This window comes from Erinaceus europaeus, chromosome 1 (assembly GCF_950295315.1).
Source record: "Erinaceus europaeus chromosome 1, mEriEur2.1, whole genome shotgun sequence".
In the NCBI taxonomy this organism is placed as follows: Eukaryota; Metazoa; Chordata; class Mammalia; order Eulipotyphla; family Erinaceidae; genus Erinaceus; species Erinaceus europaeus.
This window is the reverse complement of record NC_080162.1, coordinates 179131628-179152427: the sequence shown is the minus strand read 5'-3', so window position 1 is coordinate 179152427 and position 20800 is coordinate 179131628. Positions and strand designations below refer to the sequence as shown.

Below are 20800 nucleotides of genomic sequence, written 5' to 3'. Positions count from 1 at the left end.
TAATGTATTGTAGTGCCATTGTTCTAAAAAACAATTTGTTTACTCTGATATATTACAAGTATTATAGTGATGTTCTTGTTTATAAGAGGTCTTTTAGTACCTCTTTCAGGGCCGGCTTGGTGATAGTTGCCTCCTTTAACTGTTGTTTGTCTAAGAAGGTTTTGATCCCTCCATCTAGCTTGAATGAAAGTCTAGCAGGATACATAATCCTTGGTTGAAACCCTTTTTCATTCAGGGCTCGATAGATATCTTGCCACTCCCTTCTGGCTTTTAGAGTTTGAGTTGAAAAATCTGCAGAAAGTCTTATGGGTTTTCCCCTGTATGTGACTTTTTGTTTCTCTCTTGCAGCCTTTAGGATCCTTTCTTTATCCTTACTTCTTCTCATTGTGACTATGATGTGTCTTGGTGTTTTCAGGTCTGGGTTGATTCTGTTTGGTACTCTCTGGGCCTCTTGCACCTTGATATCCTTTCTGTTATTCAGGTCTGGGAAATTTTCTTGTATTATTTCCTCTAGGATGTTTGCTTCCCCTTCCTCTCTTTCTTCCTCTGGCAGGCCAATTATACGAATGTTACTTCTTTTGAGATCATCCCATATGTCTCTGTTGTTGTTTTCAGTGTCTCTCAATCTCTTTTTAAGCTCTTTCACCTCTTTCTTAGTTTTCTCTAACTCATCCTCTGTCTGACTAATTCTGTTTTCTGCTTCTGTTAGTCTGCTTTCCCTTGCCTCAGCTTCTTTCTTCATTACAGCTATTTCAGCTTTCAGTTCTCTAATTGTCTCAAGATAATCAGTATTTTCCTTGGGGGTCTCAACTGTTGTTTCCCTAATACTGCCATTTCTTTCCTCCAATGTTGTTTTCATTTCTGTGATTAATAAGTTTATTATTGCTTGCATACTTTTCTTATCTATGGTTACTTCTGACTGATTTGTGGTTTCTTCTGGGCTCTTGTCTTCATTCATTGGGGTAGCAGTTTTATTTGTTTTTAATCTACCCATTTTTTTTTTAATTTATGTGTTTCTCTCTTTTTTTTTTTTTTAATGCTCTGTTGTTCCTCAGTTGTTGTGTTTTGAGCACAAGTAACACTGTACTAAATACCTTTATGACACTTGCACTCACCAACCTCCGGAATAACAGTAGCAACTGAAGTAAGTATTGAAGGAGTTTAATCGTTACCAGTTAGCCAAACAATTTCTCCAGTCCATGAAAAAATAGTAACCAAATCCCAGTGAAGAAAGAGAAAAGGAAGAGAGGATAGCAAGAATAGACAGTTATGCAAATCTACTATCCAGTGTATATTCTAAGGGTAACAAGAGTGTAAAGGGAACTAGAGCAGAGATACACACGTAGAGAGTCCACTCTGGGTCAGATTTCTTCCCCAAAGTAATTCACAAATTCAGAAAGGCAAAGAAGAAAGAAGTGTATGACAAGATTAAAAAAAAAAAAAAAAGAGAGAGATAGAGAGAGAGAGAGAAAAGGGAGAAGATAAGAAGAAGAGTTGTAATTAAAGAGCAGTGCGAGGAACTTCCCAAATGTGTATCAGTGAATTAAAAAAAAAAAAAAAAAAAAAAAAAAAAAAAAAACCTTTTTGGTGGTATGGGGTATCCTGCTAGTAGCTGGTCCCAGGCACTGCTTATGGGGGGGGGGGGGGGGCGGAAGGATGTATGCTTGAAAATTAAAAGGAAGAAAAAAGAATTTTTTCCCCCTACTCTAATTCTTAACCCAAATTAAGTTATAGACACATCCTTGGTATGACCGTTATGGCCCCTTATTGGCTGGCCTGCTAAAGGCAGAAAATCCTATTGTTTACACGAGATGTGTCCGGAGCTCAAAGGCTGGCCGCTTCTCCGGGCGCCATCTTCCGGGAAACCCCGCCCTCCAGACTTTTTTAAAGGATTTCTCAAAAATGAAAACTAGCTCCAAGTCCTTTGATCCAATGAGAGCTATACTCAAGAAGTCTTTGGATCCACCCTCAGGGTCGCGGTGGACCCTGGCGACTCCCAAGAGGCAGCCCCCGAGCTAAAGTGCTCTCTCTGGGTCCTCTGCCTGCCGGGCTCTGCAACCGGCGGAGGAGCCGCCTTCCCGGGCGGGCGGAGGACAATGCCCGGCGCACTCGCCTTGCCTGGCGCCGCCTGGGAATTCTGGAGCCCCGCTAGTCCGTGTCACCTTTGCTCTAATTGTTAACCCAAATTAAACTGTAATCACTTCTTTGGCGCCACCCCCTTATTGACTGGCCTGCTAAAGGCAGAAAATCCTACCGTTGCCGACGATGCTATCAGAGCACTCGCTGTCAGCGATTTCTCAGGCCGCCGCCATCTTACCTCCTAGATCAAACATTTGTTTTAAATAGTTTCAATATTACTATTATGGAAACTTACTACATTAAAATTTAGATTTTTTCATAATTTTTTATTTTCATATTTATTAGTTTATTTCTCCCACATGGTAGGTACTTATATCTCAATCTATAAGGTTATGGAAACTCCCCATAATTTCTAATCACCAGGAACATGATCTGCTATCTCTGTATTTTAATTCATATGCCACAGACCACTCGTTCCCATCTCCTGGAACATGAAAACGTTGTTAGCTTGTGTCTAGTACTACACAAGTGATACATGCCACATGTGATTCAGGGTTTCTTGGCTGTTATGCAACATGGGAAGATTTAGAGATACTGATAACACTTCTTGACATCAATTAGAGAGAAGCAGCCTCTTAGAAAAGGGGATAAATTCACTTATTTTCAAAAAGTTTCTCTCTCTCTTTTTAAATTTTATTTAACTGCTGATAGCTCAAGGATAGCATTAGCTGCAGTTTGTCATCCTATATGCCCCGCAGCACTTTACTTAGTTTCATTATCAGATCTGGTCATGCATTTCTCTATAGCATTGAATATTGCTTTCCTATATTTCCTCAACATTAGTCCTATTTAAAGACCTCTTCTCGATTTCTAAATGTTCTTTTTTCCCCCACAGCTTTATTAATTTAAACACTAAATTTTATATATACAAAATATTCCTTTAGGGTAGTCGGGTGGTAGCGCAGCAGGTTAAGTGCACGTGGCGTCAAGCACAACGAGCGGCTTAAAGGTCCCAGTTTGAGCCCCTGGCCCCCAGGGAGTCACTTCACAGGTGGTGAAACAGGTCTGCAGGTATCTGTCTTTCTCTCTGCCTCTCTGTCTTCCCCTCCTCTCTCCATTTCTCTCTGTCCTAACAACGACAACATCAATAACAACAATAAAAAGCAACAAGGGCAACAAATGGGAAAATAAATAAGTAAATATAAAAAATATTTATTAAAATATTCCCTTATGAGATTTATTCAATACTCTCAATAACAGATGATAGTGGTTTTGATCAATACAATGGTAATAGTGGTGATGACCAGGTGTTCTGAAGCTAAAAGAAAGACAAAGCCATTTATTGACAGAAGGGAGGCAGAAGCTGTCTGTCACTGGTGGGAGTGATGGCAGAGCTGTGATCATCTATATCGTCATTTTGAACATGTTGAGATTGGAAGTACTTGGGTGGATAGATTCATCTGTAACTCTATGGGTAGCTATACTGTGGAATAATTCCAACAACATATAAATATTATTTCAATGCGTGAAGCTAGATATGATTCTCTGAAAGCAGAAAACATGGGTGAAACAGAGAAGAAAGAAAGAAGTGGACATGGATTGAGTTCTAGACTTTGCATTATGCAGTTTGGGTAAATGAAAAGAATCAACAAACCTATGGAAAAACAGCAGTCAGAGGAAAACAAGGCAAGTGTGTGATCATGAAACCAAGGGAAGTAAGTAGGTCAGGGAGGAGGCATAGGCCAGACATTTAAAAATTACTGATATAGGGAGTCGGGAGGTAGTGCAATGGGTTAAGCGCACATGGCAAGTACTCGCATAAGGATCCTGGTTTGAGCACCTGGCTCCCCACCTGCAGGGGGGTCGCTTCACAGGCGGTAAAGCTGGTCTGCAGGTGTCTATCTTTCTCTCCTCCTCTCTGTCTTCACCTCCTCTCTCCATTTCTCTCTGTCCTATCTGACAATGACAACAACAATAAAAAAAAAAATACTGATATGGGGCTGGAGAAGTGGCTGGGCAGGTAGAACACAGACTTTGTATGCAGGATGTCCCAGGTTTAATCCCCAGCGCTGAATTTGATGAAGCAGTGCTCCGGTCTCTCTCATAAAAGCCACTGACAGACCAAGTAAGATAATAATCTGAAAGAAGCTATTAATAATCTTGAAAAGTAGATAAAGGTGGGTTGGGGGGCCCACCTGGGGTGGGCTCAAGAGAAAATGATGGAAAAACCAGAAATCACCAGATAAGACAATTCTCAAGGAATTACATTATAAAAGGAAAATTATGATACCACAACTTTAAGTGAAAAGGGATCATGTAGGGGCAGATTTATTGGTATTTTAAAGAAATATTTGTTGTATTCACAGTTTGTGTGTTTGTTTGTTTGGAATGTAGGTGTACCATCAAGTTGCTGAGTGGATACCTTTGGGGAGTAAGTCAACAAAGCCAATATATAGTGAAGAACTTTAGTCAGTGCTGTGCTATACTAGTCTTTCAGATATATTCAGCATTTCAACCTGATGCTCCTGAAGATTCTGAAATAAAGATAATACTTTGTCCATTCAAAAACAGACAAGACAAAATATTCTCTCTCAAAATAAGTGTACTTTCATGATGTCTTTATATCATCTTCATGAAAGTAGTACTCCTTTCATTTAAGGGATGCCTTAGTTTTCTTCTTTTGAATTATTGAAAAATGCATAGGGTCTCATTTTGATAGCTTATTATATAATGTAGTTCTACATTTTACAGTTACTTCAAAACTTTGAGGGGATTTTGAAGGCTACTTCTTTTATAATGTAGAATCCTTTTAATATTTAATTAATACAATCAGTGCCAAATTTTCCTTATGAAAGATTTTTATGTTCTTCTGCCTAGCCTCACCCCATCACCTCTACCCTCATCAAAGCCCACCTATCTGACTTAATATTGGATTTTATTCATTCAGCTCTTATTTTTCTATACTATACTCTTATTTTTATATATATCTGTGAAATATATTTTACAGATATTTCTGTCTAATGGAATAAACCCACCAATTTCAAAACAGAACAGCAGTCATGGTCACAAAGTGCTTTAAAAGCTTTTGGCTGCCTTCTGGGGAAATAATTTTGTCATCACTTAGTTTATTTTTAACAACCCTCTCTCACAATCTAACCCAGAAGAAGACCAAAAAGCTCTAGCCAGTTATTTTTTTTTAAACCAACAACTTGCTTCTCTAAAATTTTCTTCACTTTGTATCTGAAGATATGTGAAATGATCATGTAAAGTCTAAGAAAATTGATTTCTGAAGATATCTCCAGTGATAATGCTACTTTAACATTCTTGAGGACAGTCAATTTAGAAATCTGTTTCCAAAAAGTCAAAGTGTGCTATTTTAACTTTAATTTATATCTGTGAATTTGTTTTAATCTGTAGAATGAAATTTTTCATGAGGCTCCATTGATTTAAAAATCAGCATTCTCAGTCATTTCTAAATTTCATGTCAATTAATCAATATTTTCATTCTATCTGTAAATCTCCCAGAAATTTTTTTCTATTTCACACACTTTTATTAAGTCAATAATATAGAAAACATATTTTCCATTATTCTTTTAAAATATTTTCTATTTCTTCCGCCTTCCTTCCTTCCTCCCTCCCTCCCTTCCTTTCCTTCCTTCCTTCTTTCCTTTTTTCCTTCCTTCCTTCCTTCCTTCCTTCCTATGGAAGAGTGCTACATAGAATAAGACGCAGAGAGAGTCCAGATCGTTGATTAATTCTGGCTTATAGTATAGTGGTGCTAGAGATTGAACCTGTGATCCAGAGCCTTAGGCACGAGAGTCCTTTGTATAACAATTATACTGTCCCGGCAGTCCTATATTTTCTACTATATTTGTAAATATATGAGGAAATAATCTAACAATTATAATGAAATATATAAATACAATATTCTATATAATATATATGGTGCAACTGCTTGAGTGCACTTGTTACAATGCACAAGGACAGGTATTTGAGCCCCTGGTCTCCATCTGCAGGGGGGAAAACTTTGCAAGTGATGAAGCAGTGCTGCAGATGTCTGTCTCTCTCCTTTTTCTATAACCCCCTTCCATCTCGATTTCTGGCTGTATCTATCCTATAAATACATAAAGATAATAAAAAAAAACAAGGGAGTCAGGCGGTAGCACAGCGGGTTAAGTGCACATGGCGCACGGCGCAAGGACCTGCGGAAGATCCCAGGTTCAAGCCCCCAGCTCCCTACCTGCAAGGGAGTCACTTCACAGGCGGTGAAGCAGGTCTGCAGGTGTCTTTCTCTCCCTTCTCTGTCTTCCCCTCCTCTCTCCATTTCTCTCTGTCCTATCCAAAAACAATGATATCAATAACAATAAAACAACAAGGGCAACAAAAGGGAAAAAATAAATATTTTTTAAAAATTTTAAAAAGGGTTTACATTTGCTTTGTTTTAGTTACAAAAATCTCAGGAACCATAACTCAGTAACTTTAGGAAATAACTAGCATTTTTTTCTCCTACTATTTGTCTATTACTAGCAATCCTAATTCAAAACAAAACAAAAAAACTGAAAGTGTTTTTCTCTTTACAGGTTTGGGATGAAAATCTTGCAAAATCTGCAGAGGCTTGGGCTGCTACTTGCATTTGGGACCATGGCCCTTCTTACTTATTGAGATTTTTGGGACAAAATCTGTCTGTACGAACTGGAAGGTAGGAAGCAATTTCCCTGAAGTTATTTATATATATAATTTTATTACTTATTAATTCTAAGGGGTAGTAACATTAATTAGAAGTGAAATCAGCAAATATGTAGTGCTCACTTTTATCAGCACTGACACTTGACAAATGATGTTGCTGAAATCTTCAAGGATTATTAAATGGCTGAAAGATTCTAGGAAAAGACTGATTTCTCTATTTACCTCTGGAACACTGTAACCTGGACTTATTCCTCACTTAACTCACAGGATGTCTGAAAGAGTTATATGCTCCTTTGACCTTCTACTCCAGTAAAATTCCCTGGATAGCAGAAGCTATTCTTGTGCATATGCAAGTTCTCATGGTTGAGTGTGTGTGTATGTATATTTTATTAAATACATGTTTTTAAATAATATATTATATTAAATATATGCAAGTGCATGTAATCATAGGAAACTTGTACATATTTTCTACATAGCTGTACATGTATTCGTGATAAAATTATATATTCAAAGTACAACTATGAGAAAAGTGTTTTTATTCATAGGACTAATTCTTTACCACTGTGGATTGTCATTACCCCAAATTCCAAAATCTCATTCCCTTCCTGTACAGGAGAAAATGAGATGAGTTCCAGCATTATGAGGTTTTTAAATACCTAGTACTTTGTGAATAAAAATCTCTTGGAGGGGATATTTGACACAGATTAACAGAGTAATGATGAAACAAATAGGCACATGCCTAAATACAGGATAAATACTTTCTTTGATTCTGGGAATCGTCATGCTTGGCCTTACATGGAGAAATAGAGAGTTCCATTAGATAGTGATGGTAATTGTGAAGGGTGGGGACAATTTATTTACAATTTAGCAAAAGGTGTCCACTATATATTGCCACTGCAGTACCTAAGTTCTCATGTTTTTCTTGACATCTAGATATCGCTCTATTCTCCAATTGGTCAAGCCATGGTATGATGAAGTGAAAGATTATGCTTTTCCATACCCCCAGGATTGCAACCCCAGATGTCCTATGAGATGTTTTGGTCCCATGTGTACACATTACACACAGGTCATGTCTGTTGTCTTATTACTTTTTTATTCATATATATATGTATATTACATATTTATATTTAAAGAATGTTTTTTCTGTTTTGGTGTCTATGAATTTCCTCAACTCTGACTTTACTAATGGTGTACTGATTTATTTTTCACAGATGGTTTGGGCTACCTCTAATCGAATAGGATGTGCAATTCAAACCTGCCAAAATATGAATGTTTGGGGAGCTGTATGGAGACGTGCAGTTTACTTGGTATGCAACTATGCTCCAAAGTAAGTGCCAAGGGTGGTTCTACTTCCTGGGTCCTTTTAAGATATTAAGTATCTTCAGTATGATAATATGTAAATAGTATGAGTAAAACTTAGTTAAAATATACTCTAAATTCTATATATGCTCCATACACATGAAAGACAATAAGCTGAAAATTTTTTTCATAAAAGTTTATTAGCCAAACCCTAAATAAAACAATCTGAGATGTGAAGACAGGCTGATTTCTTTCTCAACATCTTTCTTTATTCATGTGAATCATAAAATATACACTGTTGTCCCAGTGCCTTGTTAGCCTTGTAAAAAACAACAGTAAAGAATCTTTGGATTCTGGTCCATTATTCTGGTCATAATCATCAATCCAGACTTAAAAACATTTAGCACAGAAGTTGATTCTGTTTATCGTCACCACAATATTTTCCTCTCAGTCAAAAAGAGTATTGGCTTTTTTCACTAAAATGGCAAAACACCTCTCTTCCTTTTTAAAGATCACAATAGGGAGTCGAGTGGTAGCACAGCGGGTTAAGCACATGTGGCATCAGCACAAGGACTGGAGGAAGGATCCTGGTTCAAGCCCCTGGCTCCCCACCTGCAGGGGGTTGCTTCACAAGCAGTGAAGCAGTTCTGTAGGTGTCTTTCTCTTCCCCTCTATGTCTTTCCCTCCTCTCTCCATTTCTCTCTGTCCTATCTAACAACGACAACATCAATAACAACAACAATAATAACTACAACAACAGTAAAAAAAAAACAAGGGCAACAAAAGGGAAAATAAATAAATATAAAAAATTAAAGATCACAATACAAAGTTTACTTATTCTATAGGCGATTAAGGATGTATTCATCAGAAAAGAAAAAAAATATTGGGGGGTTAAAGTAAGCAACTATAAATAACAATTTTTGATATATGTAGGGGGCCCAGGGTTGGGATACTTGCTTAAGTGCACATAGTACTAAGTGCAAGGATCAGTTCAAGGATCAGGGTTTGAGCCTTGAGCTCCCCACCTGTCAGGGGAAGCTACAGCGAGGAAGCAGAGCTGCAGATGTCTATTTCTCTGTTTTTCTCTCCATCTCCCCTTTCTTCTCAATTTCTCTCTGTTCTATCCAATAAAATGAAAAAAAAAGGGAGCTATGTATTCTTAGTGCTGACACATAGCCCCAGCAATATCCCTGGAGGAAAAAAAAATGAATAGTTTGAGAAGACTTATTGGCAAGTAAGTATGATTACTCTAATGTCAGTATGAAGCTGTCTTATGCCTAAGTTTTTCGAGAAGGTAATAAGGAAGGTGTGTGTAAGAGAGAGACAGAGAGTGTGTATGTCTATGTGTGTGTATATGTGTGTGTGTGTGTGCATACACACAGATAAGTATAACAGCAAAAAAAGAGGGAGAATCTTAGATGAAATATGACAAAAAATAAAATATGTTCATAAGTTGACTGATGTGCTAATCAATACAACTCATTTTTTGCAATAAAATCTTAATACTTAATAATTTCACTTAGAGTGAAATTATGTTTTTAAATTGGTATTTTGAAAGCATGTATCATGTAATTTATGTTATATAAATAGGAAAATATGAAATTAAATAGCATATAGTATACCTGTATAATTTTGTAGCTTTGGATAGAAATATAGAAGAAAAATAACATTCTAAATATGTAATAGGAAAGATATGCATAAAGTAGTGATATACACTTAGGAAAGAATTTGTTCTTGAATATTTCTAACCAAATATGTGATATCATGAAGCTAATGTTCAAAACATTGAACATAAGGGCAGAATGTAGACTGTTCACTGAGGAGATGTGAATAGTCTTGGGGTTTCCATTTATTTTGTACTATTAATAGCTATTTTATATGTATATATACATACATAAATTCCCCTCTATAGTTTACAGATATTTTATTAAGTTTTGATTGACCTATGCAAGTATTTTTATATACTACAGATAGATTTTTATGAGTGTTGTAAGGTAGTATAATTATTTCTAGTGTTCCAATTACAAATTGTATGAAAGTATATTTCTTAATTTCTCCTTTATAATTCAAAGACTTACATAGCAGTAAGTTAGACATTTATCCCAAATAATAAATTTGGTCCATTATTCTGGTCACAGTCATCAATACAGACTTAAAAACATTTAGCACAGAAATTAATTCTGTTAAATGTATTCAGCATTATTAAAAGAAAAACACAAAACATTAACCAAATTAAAATGGTTATGACTTTACATATGGAAAAAATGTTATGACATGCTATTTCTTCTGAAGCATGTTATAATTTTCTTAGTATGCAAACAAGAGTTTTTCATGGTACACCTTATGACTATGGAGAATTTAAAATATTTCACAATATTTTAAATCTTGTGAATATTTATCATCTATATTTGTGCTTATAAGTACTTTTTAGTTACCCTATCATTTCTAAAGCTTCCAAAATATCTCATATCTGCCTATCTATCTATCTACCTGACTATTCTTAGAAAAACATCATAAGTTCTTTAATTTTTTTTTACTTGTATATAATAACATAGGTCTCAGTGATGGCTCCCATTAGAGCACACAAGTTCCCACGCAAGATTTAAGCCCCTGTTCCTCACCTGTTTTGAGGAAGTTTCAGGAGTTGTGGAGTAGTATTATAGGTATCTCTCCTCCCCTCTGACTCTCTCACTTTCTCTCTTTCTCCCTCTCTCTCTCCCTCCCTCCTCTCTCTCCCTTCCTCCCTCTCTCTGTCCCTGTCCATGTCTATGTCTATGTATATAATTGATGACCAGGAATGGTGAGCTGTGCATGCACTGTTCCCTAGCAATAACCTAGTGGCAAAAAAAAAAAGGAAAGGGAAGGAAAAAATAATCATGATTATGTGCTATCAGGAGACAGGTGTGGTAAGTTGAATGAGCACCATGCTAGATGTGCTATCATCTGCATTGTAGTATCTTCTTGGATTGTAGTGCATTTATAAATTAAGATATATTGGCTTATTTTAAGATAAGTATTTTAAAATTAGAACATATAGAATAAGTTATTATAATCTTTTGATTAAAGATAATCTAACTGATAAATAGGTAGTTACCACTAATTCTACTTTTTTTTCTTTCTTTCTAGGGGCAATTGGATTGGAGAAGCACCATATAAAGTAGGGGTGCCATGTTCTGCTTGCCCTCCAAGTTATGGGGGATCTTGCACTGATAATCTTTGTTTTCCAGGAGTGACATCAAACTACCTATACTGGTTTAAATAAGCCTACTTTTTTCTCCAAGAAAATAATATGGTTTCTGAAAATAATAGACATATACATATTGCATATATTATATATTTTATTATATCCTTTTATTAGCCGTTGTCTGATACTTATCTGATTATGTTTGTTTAATCTTTTCAGTTGATCAAAATACCCATTTTATTCTCTAACTCTAAATTAAAACACTATATAACTAGTACAGGTATAATTGATGTATCTAATCCCAAAAATTGGTTTCCGATGGAACTGCTGTATTTTCTTAAGGAGTGCTTTATATATTTGACATGTGCTGTATGCATATGTATTATACAAGTATGTAATAATATAAGGTGGCAGGACATCTTCGGCACCCAGTTCTTCATGACTCACAAAATAATTGTCAGATAATACTCAGTGATATCTAGATATAGTAATTACAGTAAATATGGATTTAATCTGGAGCTAATAATTCACCTTATTTGGGTTCACAAAAAGATATGCACAATTTATAAAAATTTCAGATCATGCTATTTATTCAATCTCCTTTATTGAATCCATAATACGTTGAGTATTTCCTGTGTCCAAGGTGCTGTGCTAGGTAGATTATGATGATGCAAATAAAATATTATTTGTGCCTTAAGAAGTTCTCAAAGTAATCCAGAAATAATGAAACCTAATGACAAACATGTGAAGATGTTAAGTAACTTTATTTTCATGTAGATTTATGGTTGGAATAGGTGGCAGTCACAATGTATATTAAGAAAAGATTCTGATTAGTATGATGCCCGAGATGTAATGTTTAGAATAGAAACACAAAGAGAAAAAGTAGCAACTATGTAGAGATAACTAGATTAAAGCAAATAATTTTGATTCTGAAGGATAAAATGTAAGGTGCTAAGAAAAACAATGGCAACCATAAGAAGAAAGACTTAGGGGACAGGTATAAAAAGTCACAGGAAAGTGCTTGGTTCAGCACACATTACAGTGTGCAAAGATCTGGCTGGGCTCAATTGCCCGGTCTCCACCTGCAAGGGGGAAAGCTTCATGAGCAGTCAAGTAGTGTTTCATGTCTCTATCTCTCTCTTCCACTCTCTCTTTTTGCTCTCTTTTCCTATGTTTGTCTACTCCCTCTCATTTTATTTCTGTCTCTATCCAATAAATAAATAATTTTAAAAGTCCATGAAATAGGCTTATTGCACAAAATAACAGGTACATAGATTCAGGTGGGTATATTCTAAAAGTCCAGTCTATCTCTCATCAGGAGGCAAAGCATGCCAGAAAGAAATATGGAGTATTCCCAGGTCAACTTCATCTGTTCATTGTTTTGTCAGTCATTATTTGAGGGGTATCAATATAATAATCTAGTGTCCTTATGTATGGCACTAAAAATCCTGCTTATCGGTAGTAGGGTTTTTAAAAAATATTTATTTATCCTGGGGAGTTGGGCTGTAGCGCAGCGGGCTAAGCGCAGGTGGCACAAAGCACAAGGACCAGCATAAGGATCCCGGTTCGAACCCTGGCTCCCCACCTGCAGGGGAGTCGCTTCACAGGCGGTGAAGCAGGTCTGCAGGTGTCTATCTTTCTCTCCTCCTCTCTGTCTTCCCCTCCTCTCTCCTTTTCTCTCTGTCCTATCCAACAATGACAACAATAATAACTACAACAATAAAACAACAAGGGCAACAAAAGGGAATAAATAAATAAATAAAATATTTAAAAAATAAAAAACAAAATATTTATTTATCCTTAGTTACTTATTATTGGACAGAGACAGAGAAATAGGGAAATAGAGAGAGAGAGACAGAGAGACTGAGAGACACCTGCAGCACTGCTTCACCACTCGTGAAGCTTTTCCCCTGCAGGTGGGGACCAGGGGCTTGAACTTGGGTCCTTGTGCACTGTAATGTGTATGCTTAATGAGGTGCACCACCACCTGGTCCCCAGTAGTAGTTTTCTAAAACAGCCTTTTCACAAGACATTCTAAGGGTCAATTACTAAATCTAACATCTACATTTGGGTAGAAGAAAATTTTTCAATTCTTCACCAAGATGTCTGGTTAGGAATTCAAGTCAAAGCCACTATGAAATTTCACTTACGTGATTTTGAAAACGTAATGTTTCCTCACTTGAAGGAATCACTTTCAGAAACAAACATTGGGCTAAGACATTCAAAAGTGTGTGAGTGAGTGTGTATCTGTAAGTGCATATGTGTGCATGTGCGTACAAATAAAATTTGTGATGTTTTTCACAATATTAAAGAACAAGTTTACATAGTTCTAGAGGGCAAATAAAAAGAGGTTACCTATATCACTTTCCCTGAATAGTGGCTAGGTGGTGGCTTTACACAGCATAGCACACACATTCCCTAATGTGTGAAGACCACAGTGAGGGCCCTAGTCCCCCCATACAGGGAGAAATCATAACTCACAAGCAGTAGAGCTTTGCTGTCTGACTCTTATTCCCTCTCCTTCTCTATTTCACTCTGTCTCACTCTCTATCAGAAAAGAAAGAAAAAGAAAAATGGTCACTGGGAATGGTGGAGTTGTGCAAGCTCCAAATCCCACCAATAGTCCTGGTGGGCAAAAAAAACCAAAAACCAAAAACAAACTGCTTATACATGTCCACTTTCTCCAGGTGGATGCATTGAAAGATGGTAGATGGTTTTATTTGGAGTGTTGCTCTACACAACCACAAACAACTGAGTTGATCCATTTTATAAACTGAATATAGTGACAAAATGTTTTGATAGCATATTACTCTGCTTTTGTGATATATATATATATATATATATATATATATATACAATGTATTAAAGTAAAAAGTATCTTTGGAAAGTAAAATGAAGAAAAGAACAGGAATTATAAGTTTCTAGCACTAGCCCAACTTTTACATAATCTATCTAGACAAATGAAGAGAAGGTTCATTAGTAAGATAGTCACTTGATTTATCAAGTATGTTACTATCCTCAATTTTGTTATTCTAGTTCTATAGAAGCAGCAAAAGTTCTATTAAGTCAAACACGACTATTCTCAGTTCTACTTCCGCTGTTGGTTTCTTTTTGTGACTTAGTTTCTTGATTTTGAAGAAAAATAATGATACTGCTGCCTATTTTATAGAAGTTCTTAAAGGCAAAGAGTACTATGTTAGTAGAAATATATTGCATTAAAATTATCACTAGAGTTGTAATAGTTTTGAGATACATTAATTTTTTTACATTATTTCTTTGCTATGTCTAATTCTATGTGCTTGTCGCAGCTTTTATTATAGTTTATGTAACATAGCTTTTTAGAATTAACTAAAATGGATAGAATTACATAGCTTAGAGGAAGCTTACCATTTCAACCTTTATTAGCATAAAATGTCTGAAATATAAAGTTTTGAAAGCATTAAGAGATTAGATACACCATTAAACTGATTAGATTGAGACTAGAGTCTACACACATAATTTACTAGTATATATCAGTGTTTCCCAAATTACAAATATAAGTACACGTTTATTTATAAGCTAACAACTCAGTTGAATATATAACGGGTATATTTGTTAGTCTACCTTCGGTTTTTAAAGTTAGTCATATAACACTGTCATTTGGTATGTTCTATCTTCTAGACTGTGGCAAACCAGTTTGCAAGTATCAGCATAGCATGCCATATTATCCACAGGATGGTCCTGAGGCAGTTCCTTTTCACTATAATCCTCAAAGGCAGAAAGGGTTTGGATATAAGCTATTTCCTAAAAGCAGCTTTAAACAGGATTGAGGTGTTCACTTCAGAAGTATCAGTAGTTGGCACCCATAATGTCTATCATTGATCTTTTATGGCATACATTTCTCTTATCACCCTTTACATAGAAAAAAATAAATAAGTAAATAAATCTATTCAGTATAGACTTTTTGACATCCATGTCAACAGAAGACTGGAAAACTTTTAATTTCAGTCTTAAACAGATAAATATATTTTGAGAATTTGATCTGGCTGTTGCAGCCTATCTTGAATGTTCCTAGTTATGGAATGTAAGGTTGATTTTTAAATGTGGCAGAAATGACTGTCAATGTTAATATTTCTGCTTCTACTAAGTTGTGTAAGCATCACTTTTACGGCCCATCTAAGCTGCCCTGCCAACTTTATTTGGCAAGGTTGCAATGTTCACTTGAAACTTTCATAGAAACAGTCATTTAAAGCTCCATGGAACTTTAGCAGAGGTGGGCAAACACTAAGGGAAGTGCAATTTACTCAGAATATTTAAATTGGAGTAACATTCCTTTTTCTCAGTAAGATCTGGTTGTGCTAATCAAGTTGTACTATCTACATAAGCAAATGTAATAAACAATCAGGGCAGTTCAAAACATTGTCTTTATACCCTGATTATTAAATAAAAGAATGTGCTAACCAGATCATCCCCATGTGGCCATGAAGTAAAAGAAGTGCTTAACCTCTGATTTATGTTCTTTCCCTGAATAATAACTAGTTTCCTCATTTTTATAGGATTCAAATTTGCCATGGGTGGAAACTTTTAGCAATCAAAGTTTCCAAAGTTGACAAATTTAAAAAGTACGCTAGGGGGTTGGGCGGTGGCACAGTGGGTTAAGCGCATGTGGCACAAAACGCAAGGACCGGCGTAAGGATCTCGGTTAGAGCCCCCGGCTCCCCAACTGCAGGGGAGTCGCTTCACAGGCAGTGAAGCAGGTCTGCAGGTATCTGTCTTTCTCTCCCCCTCTCTGTCTTCCCCTCCTCTCTCCACTTCTCTCTGACCTATCCAACAAGGAACAACATCAACAATGGCAATAATGATGGCTACAACAACAGGGCAACAAAAGGGGGAAAAATGGCCTCCAGGAGCGGTGGACTCATAGTGCAGGCACCGAGCCCAGCAATAACCCTGGAGGGAAAAAAAAAAGTACGCTATATACTAGATTTTTAGAGAGGTCATCAAGAAGTTTGAGCATCAAAGATAATAAAACTCCTCCTCAGAGAGCTGACTTCTCTGATTTTAGATGATCTCATGAAGGAAACTTAAGACATAATCATTACATAGGTCATTTGCTCTGGTCTCTATACATCATTCTTATAATGTATACATTTATTGTAATCTTTATTGAAGGCAGCTTTTCTAGCTGATTCTGACTACCAAAGTAATATTTTCATTTCAAAATTATAAGGGAAATTTTGAAGATTTATTCATTTTGACGTGTAGAGGATTTTAATATTAATATATATATTCTCCTGGGGGGGGGGGACTTGGGCCAGGGAGATAGCTAATCATATTTTTGTTGAAGAGTTCATTCTTTTTCTGATGAATTACTTTTTTCAAGGGGCTAGTGGTAGTGCAGCCAGTAGAGTGCACACATTACTGATGAATTACCTTTTTAAAATTTCTTTACTGGGGGATTAGTGTTTTACAGTCAACAGTAAATACAACAGTTTGCACATGCATAAATTTCCCAGTTTTTCCACATAACAATACAACCCCCACTAGGTCCTCTGTCATCCTTTTCCAGGACCTGTATTCTACCCCATCTGCCCCAAAGTCTTTTACTTTGGTGAAATACACTAATTCCAGTTCAGGTTCTACTTGTGTTTTCTTTTCTGGTCTTGTTTTTCAACTAAATTTATATTTAAATATGATTTTATGATATAGAAAGTATTTAGGAGATTAAAATTAGATTTCTAGCAATATCTGGTATTATCTTTGTACATAAAGTTATTGTTATTTGTGTAAGAAGACTATAAATACATATAAATAATTTTTAAATGACTTCATGAGGCTGGGGAAATAGCATAATGATCTACAGGATAGACTTTCATGCCTGAAGAACCAGAGGTCCTAGGTGCAATCCCCACCACCATATATCAGAGATGAGAAATTCTCTAATTAAAAAAATGATAATAATAGTAAATTAATGTTTTTTAAATGATGCCATTATTTAACTTTGACTTATGAAAAGTTAATCAAAAACTCAGAAATTCAGTTACAAATGGTGCTAAAGACACATCACAACTATCGTAACCACTTTGCAACTTAGAGGTTTCATTGTAGTTTAAGTGCACTCTTTATATTCTCTGGTGCTAAATAAATGGTGCTGACTGAATTGCTAGTGATAATAATTTTACTCTTTTTTTATTCAGTGTAAGCAATATTGTCTATTCAGTTCCTCACTCAGATATGCTAATAAAACCCTCTTAAATTAATTTTAACAAACATATAGAATCGTAAAATCTATTTTTAATCTAATAATTCAAAATTATTTAGGTGCTACAGAATGTATCTGTTGGATGTTATTAATGTTCTTTTCAAGGCATTTTTTTAAACTTAACATCCAAAAATATTTCAGTCACTGGCTCCATCTGGTGGTTGTGAAAATTAATTTTTGCTGCTTACTTGAGATAAATGCCATTAAAGTTTAAGTTATGCAATATAGTGATTTTCAGATATTCTCTAAATCTGATAGTAATTAAATTTTTGAGTCTATTCACAACTTTTTCAAAAGGAGTAAATAAAATGATATATCAGGGTACCACATTACTATAAATGCTTTTTACATGATTTTCCAATTTTTATATTCTGGTTTTCCTATTTCATTTTGAGGTGCTAATTAAAGTGCTTTAATTAGTTATCACTATTTTTATCCAGTTTACATAAGAAATACAACTAGAATTAAAATAAGGACACAAAATTATATGTATCACTTTCAGGAGCTCTGGTTTTTATCTAATATACTACATGAGATAAAAGGAGCTATTTTAAAATAATTCCACATATAGGGAGTCAGGGAGCAGTGAAGTGGGTAAAATGCAGGTGGCACCAAGTGCAAGGACTGGCGTAAGGTTCCCGGTTCAAGCCCCTGGCTCCCCACCTACAGGGGAGTCACATCACAGGTGGTGAAGCATGTCTGCAGGTGTCTTTCTCTCCCCCTCTCTGGCTTCCCCACCTCTCTCCATTTCTCTCTGTCTTATCTAACAATGATTACAACAATAATAACTACAATAATAAAACAACAAGGGCAACAAAAGGGAATAAATAAAATTTAAAAAAATAATTCCATGTATAAAATATTATTTTTCCATATTTATTTGTCAGTCTACAATTTGATAATGTTCTTTTGTAATACTAATGAGCTATAACTTTTTATTACATGACTCAAATCTTCCTAGTCTTATATCTCCCATAATAATTAGAGATGTTCAATTTGCTGATTGTTGCAATAAATTTAAGCAAAGATGTTTCTTAAATGTTAGCACAAAATAAAATGCAATCTGAAGCATTTTTCCAATTAACATTTAAAATATCTTTTTTTTACATTTAAAATATCTTAAACCAACAGAACTTCTATAATCTTAACCCTATATAAGTACCACCATATGGTGCTCATAAAATGAATATGCTTATTCCCCAAATCTTCCTCAGTACCTAGAAACTTTCTTTTGAGAGTTATAGAATCTCCAACAAATAGAAAAATATTGTGTTTAAGTATTCAGCTTCCTAACTTTCTCTAAAGTAATCAACTAGTTAGTTAAAGCAAAAAAAATCAACTAGTTAGTTATTGCAATGGTTGTTCTTTTCATGTCAAAGGTTGCTCTAAATACCAACTTCATTTTACCTGTGTTTGAAGCTTATTTGATGGAAACTTAAATGTCGAACTTAACTCTTAACTGTTATTTGAATATAGGTTACAACATCCTGTACTTTGGTGACAAGCATAATATTGGTACCTACCTGAGTATCTGGGGGATTACAGTCTATTGTGATACATGTATGAAAATAACTTTCTAAAATGCTTAAACATTTTGAATATGTAGATAATCCTAATGTGTACTGTATTATCTCATATTTCAAGAAAACTCTATGAGGGTAAATTTATTCATTGCCTAACACTGTTGGTAATGAAAAGGTGCCTTCCCTGTTGTTTTGTTACAATGTCATTAATGTGTATGTCCACAAACCTGTGTAAACCTTTGTTGTTACAAAGCATAGCATGTGAAGCTTTTTGAGTTTTTTTTATTTTTTCAATAAATATTATAATATTATTATAATTTTTCAATAAATATTATATTAACTGTTTTAAAATATATGTCATTGTATTCTTTTAGATAGTTTTTTAAAATAATTGAAAACTAGATGGCAGGATAATTTTGATCACAAGCTACTTTTATAAGGCAATAATGATTACCTTTAATGCATGACTAAGATATACTAAGTTTACAGTTGCTTTCCACTTCTTTTCCTTTCTGCATTTTCCCTGAATCTTATATTTAATTTCAAATTACACTCTGAGGTACAGCTATAAAAGATGCATCCATGTAAGAAGAGAAAAAAAAAAACCCTGGAAGGAAAATTACAGAAATTGAACATAACTATTTTTATGCTTCCACACATAGGGAGCTTAAAGAAACACTGTGACTGTGACCAATTCTGGGGGAGAAGTGCCATCCTCAGCAAAAAGTCATAGTCTGATTAAGACTTGTGCTTCCCTGGTAGTGCTGCCTTGCAGAATAAATCTGCCCCTGCCCTCCACCCAACTTTGAGAAGATAGTACGATCCAGAGACCAGTTCTCTTGAGAACCAGAAGCTAGGATTTTTAAATCTTTCATCATACTTCATACAAGATGGCTAAGCTTCGCTAACTTGGAGACTCTTGTTGAGTAGTTAGCATAATGGTTATGCAGACTCCCTTGCCTGAGGCTCTAAAGTTCCAGGTTCAATTCCCTGCATCGCCACAAGTCAGAACTGAGCAATGCTCTGTTAAAAAGAAGAAGAAGAAGAAGAAGAAGAAGAGGAGGAGGAGGAGGAGGAGGAGGAGGAGGGGGAGAGGGAGGGGGGGAGGGAGGGAGGGAGGAAGGAAGGAAGGAAGGTAGGAAGGAAGGAAGAAAATGAGGGGGGTGAGCAGTGTTGCACTGGGTTAAGCAAGCTAGCTTAAATAACTGCACAAGGATCATGGTTCCAACCCCCAGTTCTGAAGCAGGTCTGCAGGTGTCTTTCTCTCCCTCTCTATGCCCCCCTCAATTTCTCTCTGTCCTATCCCCCCAGAAAAAAAAAAAGAATGCAAAAAAAAAAAAGGCCACAAGAGCAGTGCAGACATTGAATCCTAGTGATAACCCTGGAGGAAACAAACAAAAAAAAGTCTGCTAGCTATCTGTTCTTCCATCCTACGCTAGTCCTCCCTTTGCACTCTACCCTCTCTTCTAGCAAGTCTCCATTTATCCACTACCAAATTTTGAGCAATTTCATAGACGGTGTGCCTCCATACATTGTGTGTGTGTGTGTGTGTGTGTGTGTGTGTGTGTGTATGTGTGTGCGTGTGTGCAATTTCATAGATGGTGTGCCTCCATACATTGTGTGTGTGTGTGTGTGTGTGTGTGTGTGTGTGTGTGTGTGTGTGTGTGTGTAGCTACACACTTTTGACTAGAAGAACAGGGACGAGGACAAGGACGAGAGAGGGCGGGGGCAGATATGTGTGTGCTGATCTCATTCACTGTTTCCCTCTACTCTGTAGAACTCCTGAGA

General features: G+C 35.8%; 1 protein-coding gene across 2 annotated transcripts in view; it reads left to right on the top strand.

Annotated features, from left to right (window-relative positions):
• PI15 (peptidase inhibitor 15) overlaps positions 1-19330 on the top strand; it is a 35589-nt gene extending 16259 nt beyond the window's left edge. For both annotated transcript variants that reach the window (XM_007525801.2, XM_060199982.1), the window contains exons 3-6: positions 6660-6778; positions 7699-7831; positions 7977-8092; positions 11191-19330. In XM_007525801.2, coding sequence (XP_007525863.2) covers positions 6660-6778; positions 7699-7831; positions 7977-8092; positions 11191-11326 — 504 coding nt within the window. In that variant the 3' untranslated portion in view covers positions 11327-19330. The remainder of the gene's footprint in view (positions 1-6659; positions 6779-7698; positions 7832-7976; positions 8093-11190) is intronic.
• Positions 19331-20800: the final 1470 nt, after the last annotated feature.